The 22,200-nt window shown below is 42.3% G+C and overlaps 2 protein-coding genes across 2 annotated transcripts; one reads left to right on the top strand and one right to left on the bottom strand.

The window, feature by feature from the left end:
* Positions 1–640: 640 nt before the first annotated feature.
* Positions 641–7,368, bottom strand: slc46a1 (solute carrier family 46 member 1). Its single transcript, XM_084439657.1, has 6 exons — positions 6,831–7,368; positions 6,144–6,535; positions 4,913–5,397; positions 4,116–4,199; positions 3,707–3,863; positions 641–2,808 (listed from the first exon to the last, which is right to left on the bottom strand). Exons 1-6 carry the CDS (start codon positions 7,146–7,148, stop codon positions 2,751–2,753), a joined length of 1,494 nt encoding a protein of 497 aa, XP_084295783.1. The 5' UTR covers positions 7,149–7,368; the 3' UTR covers positions 641–2,750.
* A 6,030-nt stretch (positions 7,369–13,398) lies between these two features.
* LOC311315637 (solute carrier family 13 member 2-like) lies at positions 13,399–21,864 on the top strand (the record flags this gene model as incomplete). Its single annotated transcript, XM_084446336.1, has 12 exons — positions 13,399–13,500; positions 14,647–14,775; positions 14,929–15,065; positions 15,756–16,009; positions 16,872–17,043; positions 17,854–17,976; positions 18,353–18,562; positions 18,975–19,069; positions 19,766–19,881; positions 20,293–20,454; positions 20,616–20,753; positions 21,736–21,864. 12 exons carry the CDS (start codon positions 13,399–13,401, stop codon positions 21,862–21,864), a joined length of 1,767 nt encoding a protein of 588 aa, XP_084302462.1.
* Positions 21,865–22,200: the final 336 nt, after the last annotated feature.

Here is a 22,200-nt window from a genome sequence, read left to right as displayed (position 1 = left end):
GGGGTTATCTCATGCACTAATTAGACCTGACTTCTTAGTATGGAGCACCGTGGGTAGCTGAGGTTAACTTAATCCAACAGAGCATACTGAACCTGTACGGGACTAAGCATATTCACCATAGACTTGATGTGCTGCAACAATCCTTGCAACAATGAAAGGTTGCACTCAAGCAAGCGCAACAATATCAAAGCTTAAGGCAACTGTATCAAAGGTTCTAACTCACTAGGCAGTGTAGGAAGTGTAGGCAGCTGCTCACTGTTCAAATATGATACAACCTGGTTCCTAATGAATATCAACACACCTTGAGGTGTTACAAAAGAAAAAGGAAGCTAAATAAATAAATGCCTGTCAGAATGCGAAGTAAAATCACAACATGCTGCTGTGAAACATTTCTTCAGGTTAACCACTATAACTACAGTATTGACTTGTGGTTCCTCTTTGAGAGATTCTATAATTGCTTGGCTACTTGACAGTTGTTAGCTTGCCTTAGTTTGCTGGTATCTGTACTGAAGCAGCTGAGTACAGAGGTGATCAATCACACTACCAAGAATCTTAGCAGTGTAGCAGCTGTGTGGTTATAACATAAGGATCAGATCATCAGTAAAGACTATCAAGTGTGAAACTCACCACAGAGATCATAAAGGCATCAGGTTGTCATATTTATTGTTCAATAAAATGAGATGATTACATTGATAGCAGTGTCCTCTTTGATTAACAGCTTCATATCTGTAAGGCATATACAGGTAGATGTACCCACCCTCTGAATAGATGTCAGGCTAGAGTCAACTTGGTCAAAAGCTACTGTACAGTATTGCTCACAACCATCATTATCTCTGTCTAGTCTCTTTTAGTTTGTCCTCTTATGCCTTACAACTGTATCCGTGTGTTGCTCTCAATATAGGCGTGGCAACTAACTACTGTACATGGACAGACTTAGGTTTTGTTACCCATCCAAGAAGTGTTGTTTTATGATTTGGTGAAACAATAAAAGAACTACCCAAGAGGATTATTCTTTATGTGCAATACATTACATTGAATTGTGTTAACATATCTTCATTCCCTTTTAAACACAGCAATAAACATCCTCTCTAATATCTACAAATCTCAAATAAACATGTATGATGTATTCTTGCCTAAAATTGTTTCCCAATAACATGTAGATCTATTCTTACAAAATCTCATAAAGTACCAACTTTTACAACCTGGTCACTCACCAAATCTGATCAAGAGTTTAAATAATTTATCATAGTAATTACAAATTACATATGTCAATAAAACTGTTGAATACTGTAAAACGAAGCATTGCAATTAGTCACAATATGCAGCCAAGGGTGTTTGATTCAGGCCAACAGGAGAAAAGTATAATTTGACTTTCCCCAACGGCCAATCAAAAACGTCACTCGTATAAATAAATACTGTGTGAGTTGTGATACCATCCTTAACCTGTCCTCTTCCCTTTGAGCCCAGTTATATAATGGGAGATCTCGTTCACTTCTTATACTGTGGCCTGACCCTGGACGTGTGTGTGTGTGTGTGTGTGTGTGTATGTCTGTGTTTGCTGTGGCCTTGTGCTCTTGGTTTGTCCTGTGTTGTGGTAATATATACTATGTGTTGAGGGCACTTAAGGGAGGGCACTGAGGACATGCGTGTGTGTGTGGGGGGGGGCAGTGAGATGTGTGTGTTTGCTGTGGCCTTGTGCTCTGGGCCTATGAGGACACTTCAGGGGGTTTCGACTGGTCTATCTGTTAAGGGGAGGGGGGGTCAGTGTAACCCAGTAATCCCTGACTGGCTAAAAGCCAATGGATCTCTCAATGCAAAATTATTACTAATGGTTGAGTCTGAACATGTTTGACAGAGGCAAGTCTATTCGATAACCGTAGCGAAATCATCATTATGTTATTCAATTTCACATTGTCTGAGTAAGCTTTTTCTATGCCTGTCCTTGGAAATGTCCACTTTATAAAGACTGAGACAGAACTTTGTCAATGGAAATGTGGTTTATTGTAAATACTTCCCTTTGCTGTATATCCTTTCCCCAATTTACAAATATCCAGTTTCTTTATCTGACGTCGAGTCAGTCATCCCTGGCAAACAACTCTGTTTTAGCATTACACCTGAAAGCTTGTCATTTGGCACTTGGTGATTTAGAAAGGTAAAACAGGATGTGGGTGAAATAAAATTACATCACGATTCACTAGATTGTATTGCCTGATATGAGTTTATGTCAGTGCACATTACTTTTTGATTGTTAAAAAAAATTATATTGTGTATTTAAAGTCTCAACCCCTTCAACACTTTCTCACATGTCAAGATGTTATATTATGTAGAAAAAAAATTAGATGTCCGCACAGCAGCTGCTGCTCCCACATATATTGCGCAGGTCACGTTCGGACCTAAGTTCAAGTTTGAAACGTTGTGACCTGCACAATGAATATACATGGAGCAGCAGCTGTTGTGCAGACATCTCTTCTTTTTCTACTCTGGCTTTTTTGTGTGTTTTCTACTCTGCCTTTGAAAAGATGTGATATTATAACACAGTATTGTCAGTCATGTTGCCCGTTCAAGGCTTTTGGTCTTGGTGATAGCTGCTAAAAGATCCCACTTCTGTGCTAGATAATAACAGTCAGCTGCACGTCCAAGTACTATGTTAGTGGAAATATGGTTACAGAGACATATTGGAAGATACTATCTCTGGTATGTTTTACGAAAGACATTAGGAATGAAGTGTAGTCCTCCTTGCCTTATCTCTGTCAGGATGCTGTGGCATCCTCTTTTCTGGCTCTTCTTTGATCCTGGCACTCCAATGTCCTGCTCAGACATTATGAATCACTGTTACAATTACTGTTACATACATACACTACATACAGTACAACATCAGAGAAGATCTTGATACTAGAGCCCACTGAAATATTGATTAGTTTAGAAATAAACTTAACGCTACTGAGAATTTACATAATACTACATTATAATACAGGTAGATTAAATCAAGCATTCTGATTGGTTGAGAGCGAGTCATGGGGTGTACTGTATATAGCATAAAGTCCTGTAGAATCTCGCTAGAGCCTCATCTCAGTTAGAAATGAATGCGCCTGTTACACTGTCAGCATTCCAAATATAACAGACTTTTAATTCAATCTCTCGGACTATGTGTTAGTTTATCAACTTTTTAATAATTTCCTTCCTACACAAAGTTACCATGTAGATTCTGTTTATCAAAATAAAGCCTGTTTGAAAGTGTGTCAAGACGTTTTCAGACTGCCCCGGCAGGTTCTGTAGCTAAAATCACTTAGACAAGAGACCTTTGTTTATGTCTGTTGCATAGCAACAGCCACACCAGGGACTATTTTCTCTAACGTTACTGAAATGCGATACAAAACGTTGTTAAAACGATTTTGTGCTGAAAGGCAGTCGTTGTCTTAGTTTACTATTTATACTTTCGCTGGCAACCCGTATTATAAAAGCAATAAGGTACTCGAGGCAGTACTTTGTTGTGAATAATGTACAGTTCAAGGGTTTGCCGGCCCTCCACTGCGCATCGGGCCTAACAACACCCTTGAATTGTGCATTATTCACAACAAAGTACCGCCTCGAGTACCTTATTGCTTAATTGTAGACTTGACATAATGATTCTGTTTTTCAAGAATCCTAAAATTCTTCAGCGGAGGTCTTCTGCATCCTAGTTACTATAGCCTGTTATGACACCCACCCCATGATCCCTGCGGGGATGAAGAGGAGGATGGCAGCGAAGAGGAAGGGGAAGCCCTTCATGAGGTGCAGGGTGGCAGGGTAGAGGGAGTTGAAGACACCGCTGGCCACCAGAGAACACAGCCCCTCCACACAGGCCACAGAGGCAAACAAGGCACCTGGCACACAGGAGAGAGATGACAGATGAGTAGCTGTTTCCTTGATGTACAGGTACACACTAGTTCCTAGTAAATAGCATTAAATCCCCTAGCAAGCTATCAAAGGTACAGATAGGACATTCTGCTGTACTGTAGCATTGTCAAGCCAGTTACAGGAAGGCAGATGCAGTTCACAGTTGTAGTAGAAACCTAGAAAGCTCCTATTTTTCAACCATGAGGGTACATAGTCTATTATTTCAGGCATTGACTAACCTTGTTCTGAAGGGCCTACCAGCCTGGAAAGCTTAGACCTGATGACTGGAGTGGCGGCCATGAAGAGAAAACCCACCCCATAGCCTGAGGAGAGGGGAAACAGTGAGATATTCCTGTATGGACGTTCGCTGTGTATTAATTTCTCCCCATCACTAGAGGGCAGTGAATAAGTTTGAAGTGGACAGTCCTAGAGGGGAGATTCATTAGTGGTGAGACCCTATTCAAGGACTAAAGAACACATTTGTTTAGATTAGATTAGATTCTTTATTGTCCTTTTCAAGGAAATTTTGTTATCACAGTCCCGCACAGTGTAGAGCCCCTCATAAACATGTAGGTCACAAAGATACAATATACACCCCAAACCATACAGGATACACATTTGTGCCCACATACTTATATACATAGCACTTTTACACATAATAGTTAACGTAGTGCTTTGTCTAATGATGCTAAGGCAGAGTGGACAAAGTCTAAACAGTGTGAAGAATGGGTTGAGGAGGTGCGGAGTCATGTGCAATGGTACGTGCTCTGCGTGTAATGGCTTTGCTGTTGAGGTCTGAGAGGTTGGGGTGGCTAGGCCAATAATTTTGAAGGCATTGTGTGTGATGCGTATTAGTTTCTCTCTATTGGAGGCAGTTAACATGTTAAATAAACAGGGGGAACACCAGAGGAGAATAGTTTGAAGTATTTCCTTGGGGTTTCACATTCACCTTTTGTGTAATTTAAAGACCATTGGACTGACGGCAAGAGTGTGAGGAAAGGAGGCTATTCAACAATATTGAGACTCAGGCTCTCACCTGTGAACATGAGGTCTGTAGTGTTAGCCACTGAGATGACCACCAGCCCGGCTATGTTGGACGCCAGGCCTGCCAGGGCTATCCACGAGTCCTCCAAGCAGCGCTGCATGGCCTTCAACCCCAGAAGGCTGCTCAGGTAGGTCAGGTGCTGGGCTGCTGACCCATATCCTATCAGCGCTGGCCCCCAGCACAGCGGGGAGCTCAGCTCATACAGCACGTACAGCTCCCTGCTGCCGAAGTGGACCATCACCACCAGGAAGAAACACAGGGTGTAGAGCCACAACTTGCAGCGCTGGAACTTTCCGTCACCCTGGTTAGTAGTAGCGTCGCCCCCGGTGGCGTAAAGGCGGTACACAGAACGGTGGTGGCGCGTGGTGAGGAGTTTAGCGTTGGGGTCAGTGGTCACGGACTCTGGGACGAATAGATAGGCGTAAAGGGCGGCGGCCAGGTTGGTGGCCAGGACCAGCCAGAAAGGGTTAATGTACCTGGGAGAAGGAAAGACCAACATTGCGGTGGTTATTTCACTTTATCAAACCGTCTCAAGTTTGAGTAACGCCCGCTAACACTTGAAAGGGGTAAGACTGACATGACACTACGGGGTGTGCATAAGACTGACTGGACACTTTTTTGTGCGCGCGCGAATCATGCCCACTGGGCCCGAGACTGCGACCAAAATGGTTGCATGTGCGACCATTGAGAGTGTGCGAGTTAAACGTTGTCGTATTTGAAAACAGTCATTGTATCTTATTTGGGTGGTAAAAATTCAGTAGACCATTCAGTTAAAGGGATCACTGAATTACTGCTTTAAAGTCCTTTATTCATAGGCTTCAAATCGTGTTATTTCACTCAATGGCCTTTGTGCCTTGGCACGTGGCCTTTGTGCCCTAAAAAATTGAGTGACACCGAAGGCCAAATGGCCTTGCCCCTAAAATGACGAAATTCCTACCCTGGTTTGAGGACCAAAATGTTCACAGTTTTTTTCCACTAGCCTATATATATAAATCATCCATTTTGAATTAAAAGAGCATACATTAGTTTGTGTCAGTGTGCAGGCTTTTTCGGATTACAGTACATTGGACTATTACGCTGGCCTCTCGCACCTGGCCCACTCCTTGTTAAGCATTGAGTCAAGAGCGTAAACCTTTCTAAGTTTGACTACTACTACCCTTGTAAGACAAGCATTACCTCATACAGTACACTATAACTGTACTGTATGTTGTTGTAGTCCTACCCTTGTGCCCGCCTCCACTGTCCTCCGATGATGCTGGCCAGCATGCCTGCTAAGCCCAGGCATGCCTCCAACACTGCCACCCTGAAGGTGCGGGACCCTCTGTCGCTGGTATCAGCCACATAGGAGAAGCAGCCTGCCAAGATGGTGTTGAAGTCGCCTGAGAGGCCGCTGAGCAACCTGCCCAGCAGGAACCAGGCCACGGGCAGCTTCAGGTACATCACCATCAGGTAGACGGCTGCCTGGAGGGCCATCCCCAGGCAGGGTAGGATGAGTACCGGCCTGCGGCCCCCCAGGTCACTCCAGGAGCCCAGTAAGGTCACCACAAACAGGCCCACTGCGAACCCCGCCAGGTTAATGTACAGGCTCCAGTGGGCTGTCATGGTCTCCACCTCCTGATAAAGTGTTTACAGAACAACAACAACGACAATGATCACACTTTTGTGTAGGCTGCTGTACAGTTATTTGGGTTTGTTTTTAGGGCAGTAGCAGCCTACATGTTTGTACCAGCCCAGTAAGTCTACTTCGGGTTCACACCGGGTTCAATAGGTCTTGAAGCGATCTTATTGGTAGGGGTGTTAGCGGTGGGCTGGGACAATAAACCACACAGCTCTCTACAAAGAGTGAACCGTAACTTTTAAATGACTGACAGAACTACACAACGAATTCAAGAAATCCAAAGATCTCTACCTTTTGCAAAGGGTCAGGGGCCGCTGATGTGTTGCCACATCCCCCTGCTTTGGAGCCATTGTAGCCGAGGTCTTCGCTGATTCGGTCCCACAAGTATTGCGTGGCCAGCGGCGCCTGCAACGCCAGCGAAAACATGGAGAGGAACAACACTGGTTCTACCGAAACCAAAAGCGGGCATGCGAACGGTGGTCGTCTGGAAATTATCTGTTCATTTTCAACCTCTTCTTGGTGGCCAAAGGAGTCATTTCTAGCCGTTTCATCGTTTGGACATGACGGGGTATCCTCAGAAAGGATGGCTCTGGTGTCCGAATCATACATGACGAGTTTAGGCTACAGTTGCATATTCTTTAAAAACAAGATTGAAGTTGAGCTTTCGGTTCCTTTGGACATCTGTTTCTTTGTAACACTGCCACGACAAGCCCTGTAGCTATGGATAAAAAAGCTTGATAATGATACCGGGGTTATTGTCAAAATAACAATAAATCAATTTATCTTGAATTCAAACCACTAGGCTAGGCTACTTACAAAATCTGCTTTCCTTGCACCTCGACTCGAGACGTTTGCGAATCCAGATGGCCTCATCTGGTTAAAGCGTTGAACTGCACCTCGAGCGTTTCCTTTCCAAATAAAATGCCACATGAGAAATATATTATAGTAATAATAATAAAAAAGGGCGATTTCACTCTTTTTTTGGCTTTCACAAATAGGATAAAGGTTTCACAAATCTGAAACAGCATTATAATGAGCCCCTGATGTCTACCTGATAATGTAGCACAGGTTTGACAGGTGTAAGTCATGTGGTTTTTGATCTGGACCTGGTCTAATGTGGTCTAAATGGAGAAAAAATAGTGAAATCGCCCTTTTTTGGCTTTCACAAATAGCATAAAGGTTTCACAAATCTGAAACTGCATCACAATGAGCCCCTGATGTCTACTTGATAATCTAGCATAGGTTTGACAGGTGTAAGTCATGTGGTTTTTGATCTGGACCTGGTCTAATGTGGTCTAAATGGAGAAAAAAGAGTGAAATCGCCTTTTTTCTGGCTTTCACAAATAGGATAAAGGTTTCACAAATCTGAAACTGCATTATAATGAGCCCTGTCTACTTGATAATGAAGTACAGGTTTTACGGTGTAATTCATGTCTTTTTTGATCTAGACCCGATCTAATGTGGCGTCATGGTATTATTAAGGTGGTGGACTGGAAAATTCCTATCTGTAAAGTGCGAATCATTAGCCAACTTCATCGTGCCGTGAATCGGACCCGAAATTCGTGTTCGACCGTGAATGTCAAACGAATATCGCGAATATCAAACGTCATGCTATCTTCCTATGAGTAGGTCTAATAGAAAGCTTGTAGCCTATTACGACGATAGGAAGATGCAAAAGTACCCTACCAATATCCTTCAATATTCCTAATTCATTTAATTGGAATTATTCAGCAAGCCTACTAATTTTATAATCGAGGCGTGGGAACTTATATCGTTTTAAAGTTTACACCGCTCTATATGTGCCTGTTGATAGATCCCATTCCCCTCACCAATTCACTCTCAATGAATGAATCCACTTTTTGCCATTTAGTCTTTATTGCAGATTAACCACCTACTTTCTGCTAACTGTTTCATCGTCACCCTGTGTGCCCTGATAAGATGTGCCCTATGGCCCCTGTTAGAGATACGGCCCTAGTGTAGGCTATTGAACAACAGCTAAAGATAAATGAATAAATAAACAAATAAACAACAATAACAATTAACAATAGTAATAATAATAATAATAGCAATAACAATAGCATAAATAATAATAACAATAATAACTAGAAAGTACATTTCCTGGAGAAAATGTGAGCTGGGCTAGCTGCTGCATTTCCATGCACCCACCAGCGAAGACTGTGTCTCTAGCCCACTCAGGGGCTAAATTGTGGGGTCCGTGGCGTGGACAGTGGCGTAGTGGCGAGACTCCGCCCCCTCAGGTCAGAGCCGGTCGGGGACAGTGTACCCCTCTCCAGGACACCTACCCGCCCACACCGGTGAAGAACATATATCTCTAGCCCACTCAGGGGCTAAGTTGTGGGGCCCGTGGCGTGGATAGTGGCGTGGTGGTAAGACTCCACCCCCTCAGGTCACAGCCGGTCGGGCGCAGTGCATTGACCTCTGGGCAATCTCCATGCACCCACCGGCGAAGACTTTGTGTCTCTAGCCCACTCAGGGGCTTAGTTGTGGGGTCCGTGGAGTGGTTAGTGGCGTGATGGTGAGACTCCGCCCCCTCATGTCATAGCAGGTCGAGGACAGTGTACCCCTCTCTGGGCCACCCACCTGCCTTCATCAGTGAAGACCAGAAGTGGACGGGTTTTAAGAACTTTAGACAGATTCGATAGAAGGATAGCGTTGATTGACGGGTGGATGTCGTGAGATTAATGGCCTAAAATCTAAGGTACCTGTTGTCGTCATTGCACGTGACCTACCGTTTTCCAGGAAGTAAAAAATTATATACTTTGATATAAGATTACAACAAAAGGACAAACACATTTTTTTGGGCATACATCTTTGAATAGGTGAACACTATGACCAATTATGTGAACCAAAATGGGAAAGAATGCTTTTTTCATTTCAGTGCAACTTTAAGAGATCCTGCTCATGTCCCCAAATTCAAATCCCAACTCACTCGGAATATCACAAGTTGGGCTAGCTTCTACAAGCTAGCCCACCTGATAATGATAATAATAATAGTAGTAATAGGCTAATAATAATAATAATCATAGGCCTATATACTTTATTCAGTTCTTGTATCATAATAGGCTCCTTCTCTTACAGTTACCTGCAATTATAGGAGTTGTTTTTTTGTTAAGAAAATATTAATTACATAGGAAAACATGTAATTGTAAAACATTGTTTGGTTTTTAAAGCTTTTTGCATTATGTCTTAAAGGAGTAGTAAAGGGAAAATGCATGTTTAGCCCTGTTTTAAGGTTACTTATGATCATATACAATGGTTCAGATCAAAACGTTGACAAAACTAACACTTTTGAGAAAGTCTGATAATTGCTTTACCACCATTTTGGTCATACAATGGATGTGGGTGGGCACCATGAAAAATCATTCAAAAAACATGTTAAACTCTCAATTTCAAAGACAAGAAACTCACCGAGGTGTTAGTTGGCATTCTGACATATAATTCGTCATAAAGTAAAATTCTAGTTCATCTGGAAAGCCTTTTTTAAATATTTAGCATAGAACTATTTAGTCGCAGCACATACGTGTGTAAACTTCCGCAAACTAGGTAGCCTAGCAACATAAACAATAACAATAGCTACCATAAGTAGTTCCGCTTCCTGAATCCCCTCTGTGGATTGATCTACACATCTACAACGGTCGCTTCAATACAAGTCAATGGATTTCATAAAATGATCAATAAAACCCTACAGGATTCATACTTTGCGGCGAATTTGTTGTCAGAACACCAACGGACACCAATTACCCCCTCGGTGAGCATTTAACCTGTTTTTGAAAGATTTTTCAAGGTGCTCACCCACATCCATTGTATGACCAAAACGGTGGTAGAGCAATTATCAGACTTTCTCAAAAGTGCTAGTTTTGTCAACGTTTTGATCTGAACCATTGTATATGATCATAAGTAACCTTAAAACAGGGCTAAACATGCATTTTCCCTTTACTACTCCTTTAATATCAAAAAGCCAGTTACATCTCAGTGAAATACTGTGAGAATAAAAGGCTTACAAGCAAAAATGGATGATGTCAGCAATTCCATTGCCAAGCATTGTGCAAATAAAGATTTTTCTTGAGAATTGTGTGGGACTTTGTGCTTTTGAGTCATTTCATTCAATCCAAGGTTGTCTCAGATAACAAATGGCCAGCAGTTACATTTATCTAACATTTGTCTCAAACTCAACATGGAGTGTTGACATTGAACATTCTGTAGGCTATAGCCTTAAAACATAAATATAGTTTGTTTTTTATTTTATTTGTATTTATATTGTAACTGCCACTAATAGACCTATCATTTATGGATTACGTTAATATAATAACCTTGCCTGAAAATCAGTTTGACAGCTTGGCCTAGCCTACTCAACACATGCCAGACAGTAAGCCAAGAAACATAAACAGCCTAGTGTTTCCTTGGCTAGAGTTAACTGTGTGCATTTACAGAATGTTTGTCTTAAAGAAAATAATCTGTAGGCTTACTTTTTTGTTTAAAAAAATCTGATTTGATTCCAAATGATCTAACGGGAGGACGGACGATTAAGTAAATGTGCAGGTGGCAATTTTATACAGTCACTGGTTTCTTGCTTTTCGCCTCCAGTACTATCCCATAAATCACAACGTCTGATAGATTAGATCAACCCCCTTGGACTGAGCTGCCGAAGGGTTAATCTCTCTTATCTGGCGGCCCTTTGTAGTCTACTCTTAGAAGACTTACACCCCACCCCCCGTACTCTCCTATGGGTAATTGTATGAAACCACCAGTCAATAGGGCGATTGATTTTGCACGGGAATAAAACACTGTAGCCTGAATGATTGTAGCGGATCCAAATCACGGGGCGGGTCAACGGACCACCCAAACTCAGCCGGACCTGCCATCCACCTCCATTCATTTTTTTTACTACGACTACGCAAAAAATACTAAGCATGGGCCACCTTAGAACCCATTAGGCTACATTTTGGAGCGGATCTGAATCACTGGCTGGGTCCACGAATTAAAACAAAACGTAGAATGAAGCCAGCTCCTTGTGTGGGTGCGTTAGAGAAGGGGTTTGGACTGGGGTGTGCGGGGAAGAGCACAGAGTGCACCACACTGCCTTTAAAAAGGTGCAGCACATTAAAAAAGGCACAACACATTAAAAAAAGTTGCGACACATTTAAAAAGTCACAACACAATCAAAAAAGTCACAACACAATCAAAAAAGTCACAACATATTAAAAAAGGCACAACACATTATAAAGGTGCAACACATTAAGAAAGGCATAACACATTAAAAAAAGGTTGCGACACATTAAAAAAGTCACAACACATTAAAAAGTTGCAACACTAAAAAAAGTTGCAACACAGGAGCAACGCACCAAAAAAAGGGGCGACCCCATAAAAAGGCAGAACACATAAAAAAAAGACACAAAGCACATTAAAAAAGGTGCAACCCCCCAAAAAGGCACAACACATTAAAAAAAGGCACAGCACAAATCAGCCACAACACAACAGAAGTGAACAACAACACAACAGAAGTAAAGTAAAGTAAACAACACAATCAAAGTAAACAACAACACAACAAAAGTGAGTGACAATATTTTGTTTTTGTGAGCAACTACGAATCCGATGTTTGCTGGTGGACTACATGGAAGAGAAATGTTCTGTATTGTCTGTTTCGGAAGTAAGTGAAAGAATTTGTAACATTAGTCTAGCCTAGTCTACCATGTATTTGTGAGACTCATGTTAATGTTTGGCATGAGATTGGACACCTTTGATTGTGTTGTTTTGTTATTTTACACTTTGTTCTTTTGTTCTTTTGTAATATGATGTCCACTCGTACAATATGTAATACAGATAATAGATGGCTACTTTGAGTAATACTTTGACAGGCAATTAATTCGCTCTCACGGTAACATTTTCAATTCACTGGTAGAATTCTGTAAGCACACATGCTCACATTACCCTACACCTTGGCTATACTAAAAACCTCAACCTTGTACACTAGACTTGTACACTAAACTCAATGCAGTTTAAACTTTGTTTCTTGCAGAAGAGGCTTACTATTTTGATTGACAAGGCCCTCACCCTATAGAATGACAGCTCTCACTATTGCTGTTTTGTTCAACAGACATAATAATGATCCAGTCAAGTGACAGGTGGAATGAGGCATCCTCAGGTGTGTTTGATAACCATGTTACAGTATGCCCAACGGGCCATCTGTGAAGAGAACAACAACCCAAGGGGTGACTAAAGTGGTGACTGAAAGATATGTGTGTGTGTGTGTGTGTGTGTGTGTGTGTGTGTGTGTGTGTGTGTGTGTGTGTGTGTGTGTGTGTGTGTATGGGCCTCTGTGCATGTTTCTGTGTGTGTTCATGGTTATGTCCAGAGTTTGTTGAGGCCTCATAAGATAGGCTACTGAGCTTGTCAATCAGACCATTTACATACAGTGTAGCTGGTTAGCTAGAAGACCCCTATCGGGTTAGAGTTAGAAGAAATACTGTGCGAATGGGCAATAAACTTTTAAAATGGATAAAAGTCAATATTCATATAAGCTGAAGTATCTATTCAGGGTCAAAGAAAATCTTCACTCAAAGTAACTTTATCTTTTTTCCACTCCCTACTCTTCCCTACCCACCCAGTAGCCCTCTGATATACACACCCTCTCCCATCCCTCACTCTACAGGTTAATGTTTAATTCTCACTCTCGGTGATATATATACTGCGACTTTATCTTCTGGTCTGTCTCTTAAACCGTGCGGTAGTGTCCCCAATTATCTCGTAAAACAATCCCCCCCCCCCGTTTCAGTTCGGCTTTTATCCTCGATATCCTCCTCTATCTTTCCATCAGGGATATCCCTAGCAGAGGGGGATCATGGGTGGATTACTCAAATGCCTCTGGGGGTATCGGAATTACTTGATAATATTTCTGACACCCCTGCTTATTCTACCTCTACCCCTGATCATCCCAAGCCTGGTAAGAGCATCTATGTTTGTGTGTGTGTGTGTGTGTGTGTGTGTGTGTGTGTGCACCTCAGCTGTGTAGAAGTTTGTTTGTATTAGTCAAAGCCAAAGTTGGATAAGGACATTTTAAGGTACTCTTCTTCTTAAACAGTTCTAGTTCTTATTCAACCGTTTCTTTGATTTACATGTCAAGTTCATGGAAGATAAAATGTAACAGTTGTCTCCAGTGAATACTGTAATTCTTAAAACAATATCCCGATATTAAGCACTAATGCACAGTAAATGGACAATATTTTGCATTTAGATAAGCCGCATTGCAGGTACAGGTAATACAGGCAAGACTCTCCATAGCAATAAAACGCACAGCACCTCAGTAATAAACATCAAGCACATGATAGAGAGTCCTTTTTTGTTATCATCAATGGGGATTACCATGCACAATAACACAGATAGACAAGGATCCATCTTTATGGCTCCCGCTGGATAACAAGCCCGTGTAGTTGATTGAGTTGGTGGGTTTTCTTGGTCCACATGTCTCTTCTCGTACTTTTCAATATCCTTTTCTAAGGATCACTTTATTTACTGTAGATAAGGGAGGAGGAAACAGCACAGAATAATAATATTGAGGGATTATTGATGAGAACAGGTCTCAAAGTGTCGTCTGCAGGAGCATACATGTGTGGTAGAGCAGTGACAGCCTTAGAGCCTGGGCCATGTCTCACTTATACTGTAGCTTTGAATTAAACCAAAAATCTAATGACCCTATTGACCTTCTTAATTATGCTAATGAGGGAAATGGAGGCATCAGTGCTGTGCTGTGGTTTTTATCATTGAGATGAACATTATACAGCACCTGCGATCAGTTTAAATCACTATATCAGTCTCAAGACAAGGGTCTCTCAACTTGATTTTTACATGTACATATGTGCTATTTATCCAGCAATGATTGCTGTTTATGTGTAATACTATGCATGAATCAGAATAGCAGAATAGTATTTCAATTCATGTGTGACAGTAACTTTTAACACCACTGCAAGCTGTATGCAAAAATCACAAATAAACATACACAAAACAAAGTTTGTTTTGGATCCAATACATTGATCCCATCCAGTCCATGTGTGTGTGTGTGTGTGTGTATGTGTGTGTGTGTGTGTCTCAGGAGGCTAAATGTGGCTATGTGATCATCCTGATGGCCCTGTACTGGTGCACAGAGTGCATCCCCCTGGCGGTCACCGCCCTCCTGCCTGTCATCCTCTTCCCTATGATGGGCATCATGGAGTCAAGTGAGGTACGGCATGCTCCGCTCTGCCCCAATCTTTATTTGGATGGTCCTGGTCCTCAATGCAAATTATACAATTCAATTGAGCAATATTACTACAGTACAATTCTGTACAGTATGATGCTCTGTAGACTATTTGAGAGGTTATCTGTCGTTGTACAGGTGTGTATCCAGTACCTGAAAGACTCCAACATGCTGTTCATCGGTGGGCTGTTGGTGGCTATTGCTGTGGAGCACTGGAACTTGCACAAGAGGATCGCCCTCCGAGTGTTGCTGTTAGTTGGGGTGAAGCCAGCTCTGTAAGAGCCCCTCTTCAGCTAAATCCTGTTTTATGCTGAATTGCAGTGCATTATCTATTACTCTTTACTACTTCATTAGATTAGATTAGATTAGATTAGTGAGGAGGGCCAGCTCTGTCGTGGGGCAACAACTGGACAGCCTGAAGGCTGTGGTGGAGAGGAGGAGGAGGGACAAACTCAAGTCCATTCTGGAGATCCCCCCTCATCACCTCCATGAAAAGCTGTGACAGATGGGGAGTACCTTCAGCCACAGGCTCATCTCACCTGGGTGCAATATAGAGTGGTTCAGGCGCGCCTTTGTGCCAGCGGCCATCAGACTCTATAACAGTGCCTGAGTGTTCCTGTGTGTTCTTGAGTGTGGTTGATATGTGTATATGTGTATGTATGTATGTATGTATGTATGTATGTATGTATGTATGTATGTATGTATGTATGTATGTATGTATGTATGTATGTATGTATGTATGTATGTATGTATCCTATATCTTAGCATACTATATGCCCACTGCTGAAACCCCAAATTTCCCCCACATGGATTATTAATGTATCATATCTTATCTTATTGTAATGGTTCCTAAATAGGTTGTTAGGAAATTGAACAAGACGACTACTTTTCTACTATCTCCACCATTCCTTCTCTCCATCCTCCTTTCCACCTCTCCTCCCTTCATCCCTTCCTCATCTCCCCAGTCTAATGATGGGCTTCATGGGTACCACCGCCTTCCTCTCCATGTGGATCAGTAACACAGCCTCCACAGCCATGATGCTTCCCATCGCCCACGCGGTGCTGCAGCAGCTGTGTGACACCGAGGCCCGGGCAGAGGAGCGGGAGATGAGCCTGGTGACCTCCAGGGCCGAGGCCAGGGGCCAGACCAACCAGGCCTTCGAGATGGGAGGACCACACGACCAGGAGCTCAAGCCCAAGGAGAGCAGCATCAGTTTGGGTAGGAGTAGCAGATCGGGATTGACGAATGTTTGCTTTTGGGTAGATTGTGTGTGTGTGTGTGTGTGTGTGTGTGTGTGTGTGTGTGTGTGTGTGTGTGTGTGTGTGTGTGTGTGTGTGTGTGCGTGTATATGTTAGCATCATTTTGGCTTTGGTCACTTTTTTGTACTCATCTCTGTGCTCCAGTTGCATTATCATAATTATTTTACTAGCAGATGAAGGAGAGGATATCAAAGTCACAAAGGATATTGTCAAGACTATGCCTAAGGAGAATGGTGTCACTTTTGGTGAGTTAAGTTAGCCCCCTTAATCTAAAAGTGTATAAATGTTTCTAAGTCTCACTTTGACAGTGTAGTTTAAAGTGTCTGATTGTATTGTACAAACTACACTCATTCTGTTCTTCAAGCAGAACATTGTAGGAGATCATATTCACAGTGCCTGAGTCTAACATGTGCTAAGTGCTAAGAGTGTACAGTGTAAAGTGAATTCCTCAAAAAATAGCTCTGTCAATCATTCAGGTTTCCTCTGAACAGGAACATCTTAATTGATATTAACGCACAGATAACGGTAACTTTGATAAGTCAGAGTTTGATTGATATGAAGATGGCTCAGGAGACGATCTGTGAGGACATGACCCTATGACCCTACCTGCCATGTTCTTTGCTCATTGTATATGTATATATATTGTACTGCATACTGTTCAGTCTGGCTATGCATGCAACCTGGACTCATAACATTTCATGAATGTTTAGAAGTCTGAAACACTTCAGAGCAGGATGCTATACAATAAGGTGTGTATCTATTGGCGCAGTCCTTATAGTGACCCCTGATTTGCCGAGTCTTGGTTCTCCCTCCTCTCTCAGAGACCAATGAGGAGAGTCCAGAGGCAGAGCAGAGGAGGATAAAGAGAGAGAATAAGTATCTCAGCTTGTCTAAAGGCATGAGTCTTAGCGTGTGTTACGCTGCCAGTATTGGAGGGACCGCCACCCTCACTGGAACCACCCCCAACCTTATCCTCAAGGGCCAGGTTGATGAGTAAGTCCCCACTAACCTCCTTCGCATATGTGAGAGGGCAATTGTCTGCCACCTGATTGCAAGTAATATGGTGTCTGCTGTCTCAGCAAATGTATAAAACATCTTTGGTAGCTCAGGACACGTCGACACGTCGCTTGCTTATCTGGCAGGGGTATTGTTCAGAGAGAACTGTAGTCTCAGAATAAAGTCATTCCATGAGTTAACTGACCATAGATTCAATATTGAACCTTATTAACCAACATTTCCACTTATTCGTAATTTGGCATGGGCCCATATTCAGTATGACGTGGTACAGCCTACAAGTTACTCATTACTGACCATGACTCAATTGCGCTGTTGTACCTACCTGCATGTTTGCAATTATGCATGACTAACTTATTTAGTCAGGTCAGCTGTTTTGAGTGGTCACAGCAGCTGAAGTATAACTTTGCAGACTGACAGATACTGACAGATACTGACAGACCGACATTAGACTGTCAGATACTGACAGCAGACATACTGTTAGACACTAACAGACCGACATCATACTTTTAAGATTTCTCTATCTGCGGATAGAGCTCAAGTTATGGGGCTCATCAGTGCTTGAACATGAATGTGGTAAAGATACTCGCTCCAGGGATTGGGTTATAAGGGAGGTATTTATAAGAGGAGCAGTAGTTGGTTTGAAAATTAGAGGCCTGCTGCATCTTGTCAGTATCTCAATCAAATTAGAGAAACTAACGGGGCCTATCAGAGCAACCTTCAGTAATGACCAGAAACTACTGTATGTTGTACACAGCTGAAACATGACATCACCCTCTTCCCCTGCAGACTCTTCAAGGGTAACGGAGACATAATAAACTTTGCTAGCTGGTTTGGCTTCTCCTTCCCCAACATGATACTGATGCTGGTCATCTCCTGGTTGTGGCTACAGTTCATGTACTTGGGCTTCAAGTGAGTCAAATGTCTACTGTGGTTCAAGCTGCAAACTGTAATTTTAGCATAAAGCAATGTGACCAATGAAACAAAGGCAGGATGATCATATAATAAGATTTTGATTATTTTATTGTCTCATATCAAAGCATAAATCAATAATTGAAAGTAAAACTTTCACTTACAGTCATTGTAATTTGACATACCCAAAGTACTCAACCAAAGTACAAAATTATAGTAATTATGTCATTCTTTGACAATTATCAGTCATGAAAACCTCGAATGAAAAATATATCCCAACTGAAGTGAGTGCAACATTCTCATCATATCCCCAACTTGAACAAAATGACTCTACGATCCAGCATGAACTAATGTTGCTGCTTTTGTGATATATCAGCATGAAGGAGTCTTTTGGCTGCGGAGCAAAGAAAGATGGTGACAGGGAGGCCTACCAAGTGATGAAGGATGAGTACAAGAAGCTGGGTAGTATGAGCTTTGCCGAAGGCTGTGTGCTGGTGATCTTTGTTCTGCTGGTTCTTCTCTGGTTCACCAGGGAACCTGGGTTCATGCCAGGCTGGGCCACTGTACTCTTCAACATGGACAAACCGTGAGTGACGCTTCCCCAATGGGGATGAACTGTCTTCATCCACCATATCCATCCATCCACTGTATCATCTATCTCTGTTTCTATAGATGATCTCTATCTTCAATTCATCATGCCTATGAAGTATTTCTATTTCAAGGCCTAGTAAAGTAATCAGATACATCTAACTCTGTGGTTGAACTTTCCACAGAGCACTGAGGGTTACACATTTAGTGTCAGTTTCCAAGACATAACTGAAGCTTAATCTAGAACTAAGAAGCCCTTTCAATAGAGAATATTCTTTGACATTATAAAGCCATTTGAAAGTTATCTACAGTAGTCAAGGACAAGGTTAAGTCAGTGTTCTGGAAACTGCCGCTTGTAATAAGTCAAGATTTATCTCTAACAAACATGTCCTTCTCTGAACCATCACCAGGTATGTCACTGACGGCACAGTGGCCATATTGATGTCAACGCTATTCTTCGTCATCCCCTCACAGCTGTCTAGATGTGGGGGCACTTCTGATGATGGTATGTACTGTGTGTGTGTGTGTGTGTATGTGTGTGTAAATGCATGTGAGAGTGTGTAAGTAAGTGTTTACTACTCAATATATAAACTTCACTGTCTTCTGATGTACTCCCTCTTGCTGACTCAGTGCATTGTAATCGCCTAGAGATTGCCCTGTCTCCTTCCTGAAGTCTACGGTGCATACTCTAAACAGTTGTATTCTGATAGGCCCAAGGTCAACCGTACACGACAGTACTTGCTGTCCATTCCCTGAAACAAATTGCTTCAAAATCAATCATTTCTCCTCGGTAACCCAAGTTTAGGGTAGCTGTGCCCTACAATTGATAAGTGACAAGGTCAAAGTAATTTCTCAAATGGTGGCAAACCAAAGTGTTTTGTAAATAGTGGGGTGTCACAATGCACTTAGTAAAGAGTTTGAGTAGACTTTGAGGTGCCGTGTCATGGTTCTTCAGAAACCATTATTCAAAACATCAGAACAAAAGCTTACACAACTTCAGAAACGTTAACTAAGATTTAAAAGTTGCATGTCACGCTTATGAAGACTCAGTACCTTATCTAGAGACAATAAAAGATTAGATTTCTCATAAACTTGAAGATACTATGGCTTTACGATCTTCTTCCTTTGGTGTAAAATGAACTATAAAACTTGAACAGTAAAACATCAGAACATCCTTTACACATGTCAATGATTCCCATAGGGAGTGTCCTCAAGGCCCCCCCAGCCCTGCTGAACTGGGATGTGGTCCACGAGAAGATGCCCTGGAACATCCTCCTGCTGCTGGGAGGAGGCTTTGCACTGGCCAGGGGCAGTGAGGTATTCGACATCTGTATCTAGCCTGCATACCAAGAAAGCTTCATAAAATATGCACGTATCAAGAACCTTTATGATACCTTCAGAATACTGTATCCTGTCTGTCTGCCTCACTGTCCATCCGTCCATCCATCTCTCTGTCTTTCTGTCCATCTGCCTATCTGTTTTTCCTGCGCATTCCTGTCTGTCTACAGTATCTGTCTATTGGTTTGTCAGTCTGTCTGTATTTCATTGTTTATATTCGTTTTCTTTGTTTTGTCTCTGTTATCTTTAGTGTATACAGACCTCGTTTGGACTGCTCATGTTTGTTTGTCTTGCCGTGTGTGTGTTGGTGACAATGTTTTGTCTGCCCCAATATTGTTTAGTCTGTGATTGGGTCTGTGCATACCTTTGATCCTGACTGTCTTGGTGTAGACGTCTGGTTTGTCTCTGTGGCTCGGGGAGAGTCTAGCCCCTCTGCAGACCATCCCTCCCTTCGCCATCTCCATCCTCTTGTGTTTGCTGGTGGCGACCTTCACGGAATGTTCCAGCAACACAGCCACCACAACACTCTTCCTCCCTATACTGGCCTCCATGGTGAGATGGCACACACACACACACACACACACACACACACACACACACACACACACACACACACACACACACACACACACACACACACACACACACACACAAAATATGCACATCTGTCTGGCCTGTGGCCTTTATGACCCCTGAGTGACCCCATTCCACAGGCCGTCGCCATCAAGCTGCACCCTCTGTACGTCATGCTGCCCTGCACCATTTGTGCCTCGCTGGCCTTCATGCTGCCTGTGGCCACGCCTCCCAACGCCATTGCCTTCTCCTATGGCAACCTCAGAGTCATGGACATGGTACAACCACTCACTCAGCTTAGGCATGGCTTGGGCAACCTTCTGTTAAATGCTTCAACTAGGGGGTTTAGTTTCTACTTGATTACCTCAGTATGCTAATCAAAGCCTTAACTGAGTAAATGTTAGACAACATTTGATATGTTGAATCAGGTGGGCTGTTATAGTGAGCAAAAAGCCAGAGCTCTCACTTGTCCTACAACGTCATTTAGATCACTTGGACTGTATTTGAACAATTTCAAACTTGAAATCATACAGGTGGGGGGAAAAAACCTTTGGTTTTCAAATGGGTTCTTTGGTGGGTTGGTCTCCCAAAGATATCAAACAAAACTGTTGTCTTTTTCAGTAATAAATTACTATAACTTTTTAACGTTACACAAGGAACAAAGCAACTTTCAATCAAAGATTCAAAGTATTTCTTCAGAGAATCAAAGCACCAGTAATCTGATGCATTAAAGGAAGGTGACCCAGATGGAACGAGTTTGAAATGCTTCTCTGTTCCTCAAACCTATATACTGTAGGCCCTTCCATATCTGGTTTTGGTCATGTACCTTATTTTTGCATTGTTTCTGGGCTTCCAGACAATTCTATACCTTAAATAGGAACGAATCCAACTGTACACCTTAGAGAGGCATCTCGCCAGATCCAAGCTTAAGCCTTCTATAAGAATAGGGCCTACGTCATTTTACTGACCATGTGACTGAACAATTCATCAATAGTTCAGTGAGAGCAGATAGGGAGAGAGAGAGAGAGATCCTCAGCAATCCTGTCCTGCATGCAGATGCATATAAAACTACATTTCATATCCAATAATTGATTGATAACATGTTTCATATCAATTGATAAGCAGAAACCAAAAACAACTTTAATGAAACCTCTTCACAGGTTAGTCTCATTGAGATGAATCAGATACATTTAGCGAGATAGTGATTCTCCATAAATGTAATGGTACCTCTGGTGACTATGTTCTTCCCTTTGACAACAGGCCAAGGCTGGGTTCATTCTGAACATAGTGGGTGTAGTGACCATCAACATCGCCCTGAACACCTGGGGCACGGCCATGTTCAACCTGAACACGTTTCCCGACTGGGCCAATGTCACCACCACCCCTTGAACTGACGTCAACAGGGTGGAGAGCCAAGGAGAGAGGAGGGAAGAGGCAGGAGAGGGTGGTGGAAGACAGAGGGGAGTGATACGCACATGTCCATCTGGACCAGGCTGGGAACAAAAAGACTGGGCTGACCCCCCAAAAATATCTAAAGCTATACACAACATCCTGCATGTTTGGAAATATGGAGGATATGAGGGATAATGTATCATCTCAATGATCTAAAAAACAATTGTATTTAGTCAGTGGCATATTATTATTATTATTATTATTACTACTACTACACAAACATGTACTGTACTGTTAGTTCTCACTGATATAGCTGAAAAATGTTTCTTCTTC

Source organism: Borostomias antarcticus (genome assembly GCF_949987555.1).
Source record: "Borostomias antarcticus genome assembly, chromosome: 1".
Taxonomy (NCBI): domain Eukaryota; kingdom Metazoa; phylum Chordata; class Actinopteri; order Stomiiformes; family Stomiidae; genus Borostomias; species Borostomias antarcticus.
Note: the sequence above shows the minus strand (reverse complement) of the source record. Positions and strands in the feature narration are given on the sequence as shown.

What these genes read in the sequence shown, in the direction of transcription:
- slc46a1 (XM_084439657.1), bottom strand. Translation starts at nt 7,148, where the DNA reads ATGTATGATTCGGACACCAGAGCCATCCTTTCTGAGGATACCCCGTCA. An exon ending in TACAGACCTCATGTTCACAG is followed by an intron (nt 4,200 to 4,912) that starts GTGAGAGCCTGA and finishes CCCTCTCCTCAG; the next exon opens with GCTATGGGGTGGGTTTTCTC. An exon ending in GGTAGGCCCTTCAGAACAAG is followed by an intron (nt 3,864 to 4,115) that starts GTTAGTCAATGC and finishes CCTGTGTGCCAG; the next exon opens with GTGCCTTGTTTGCCTCTGTG.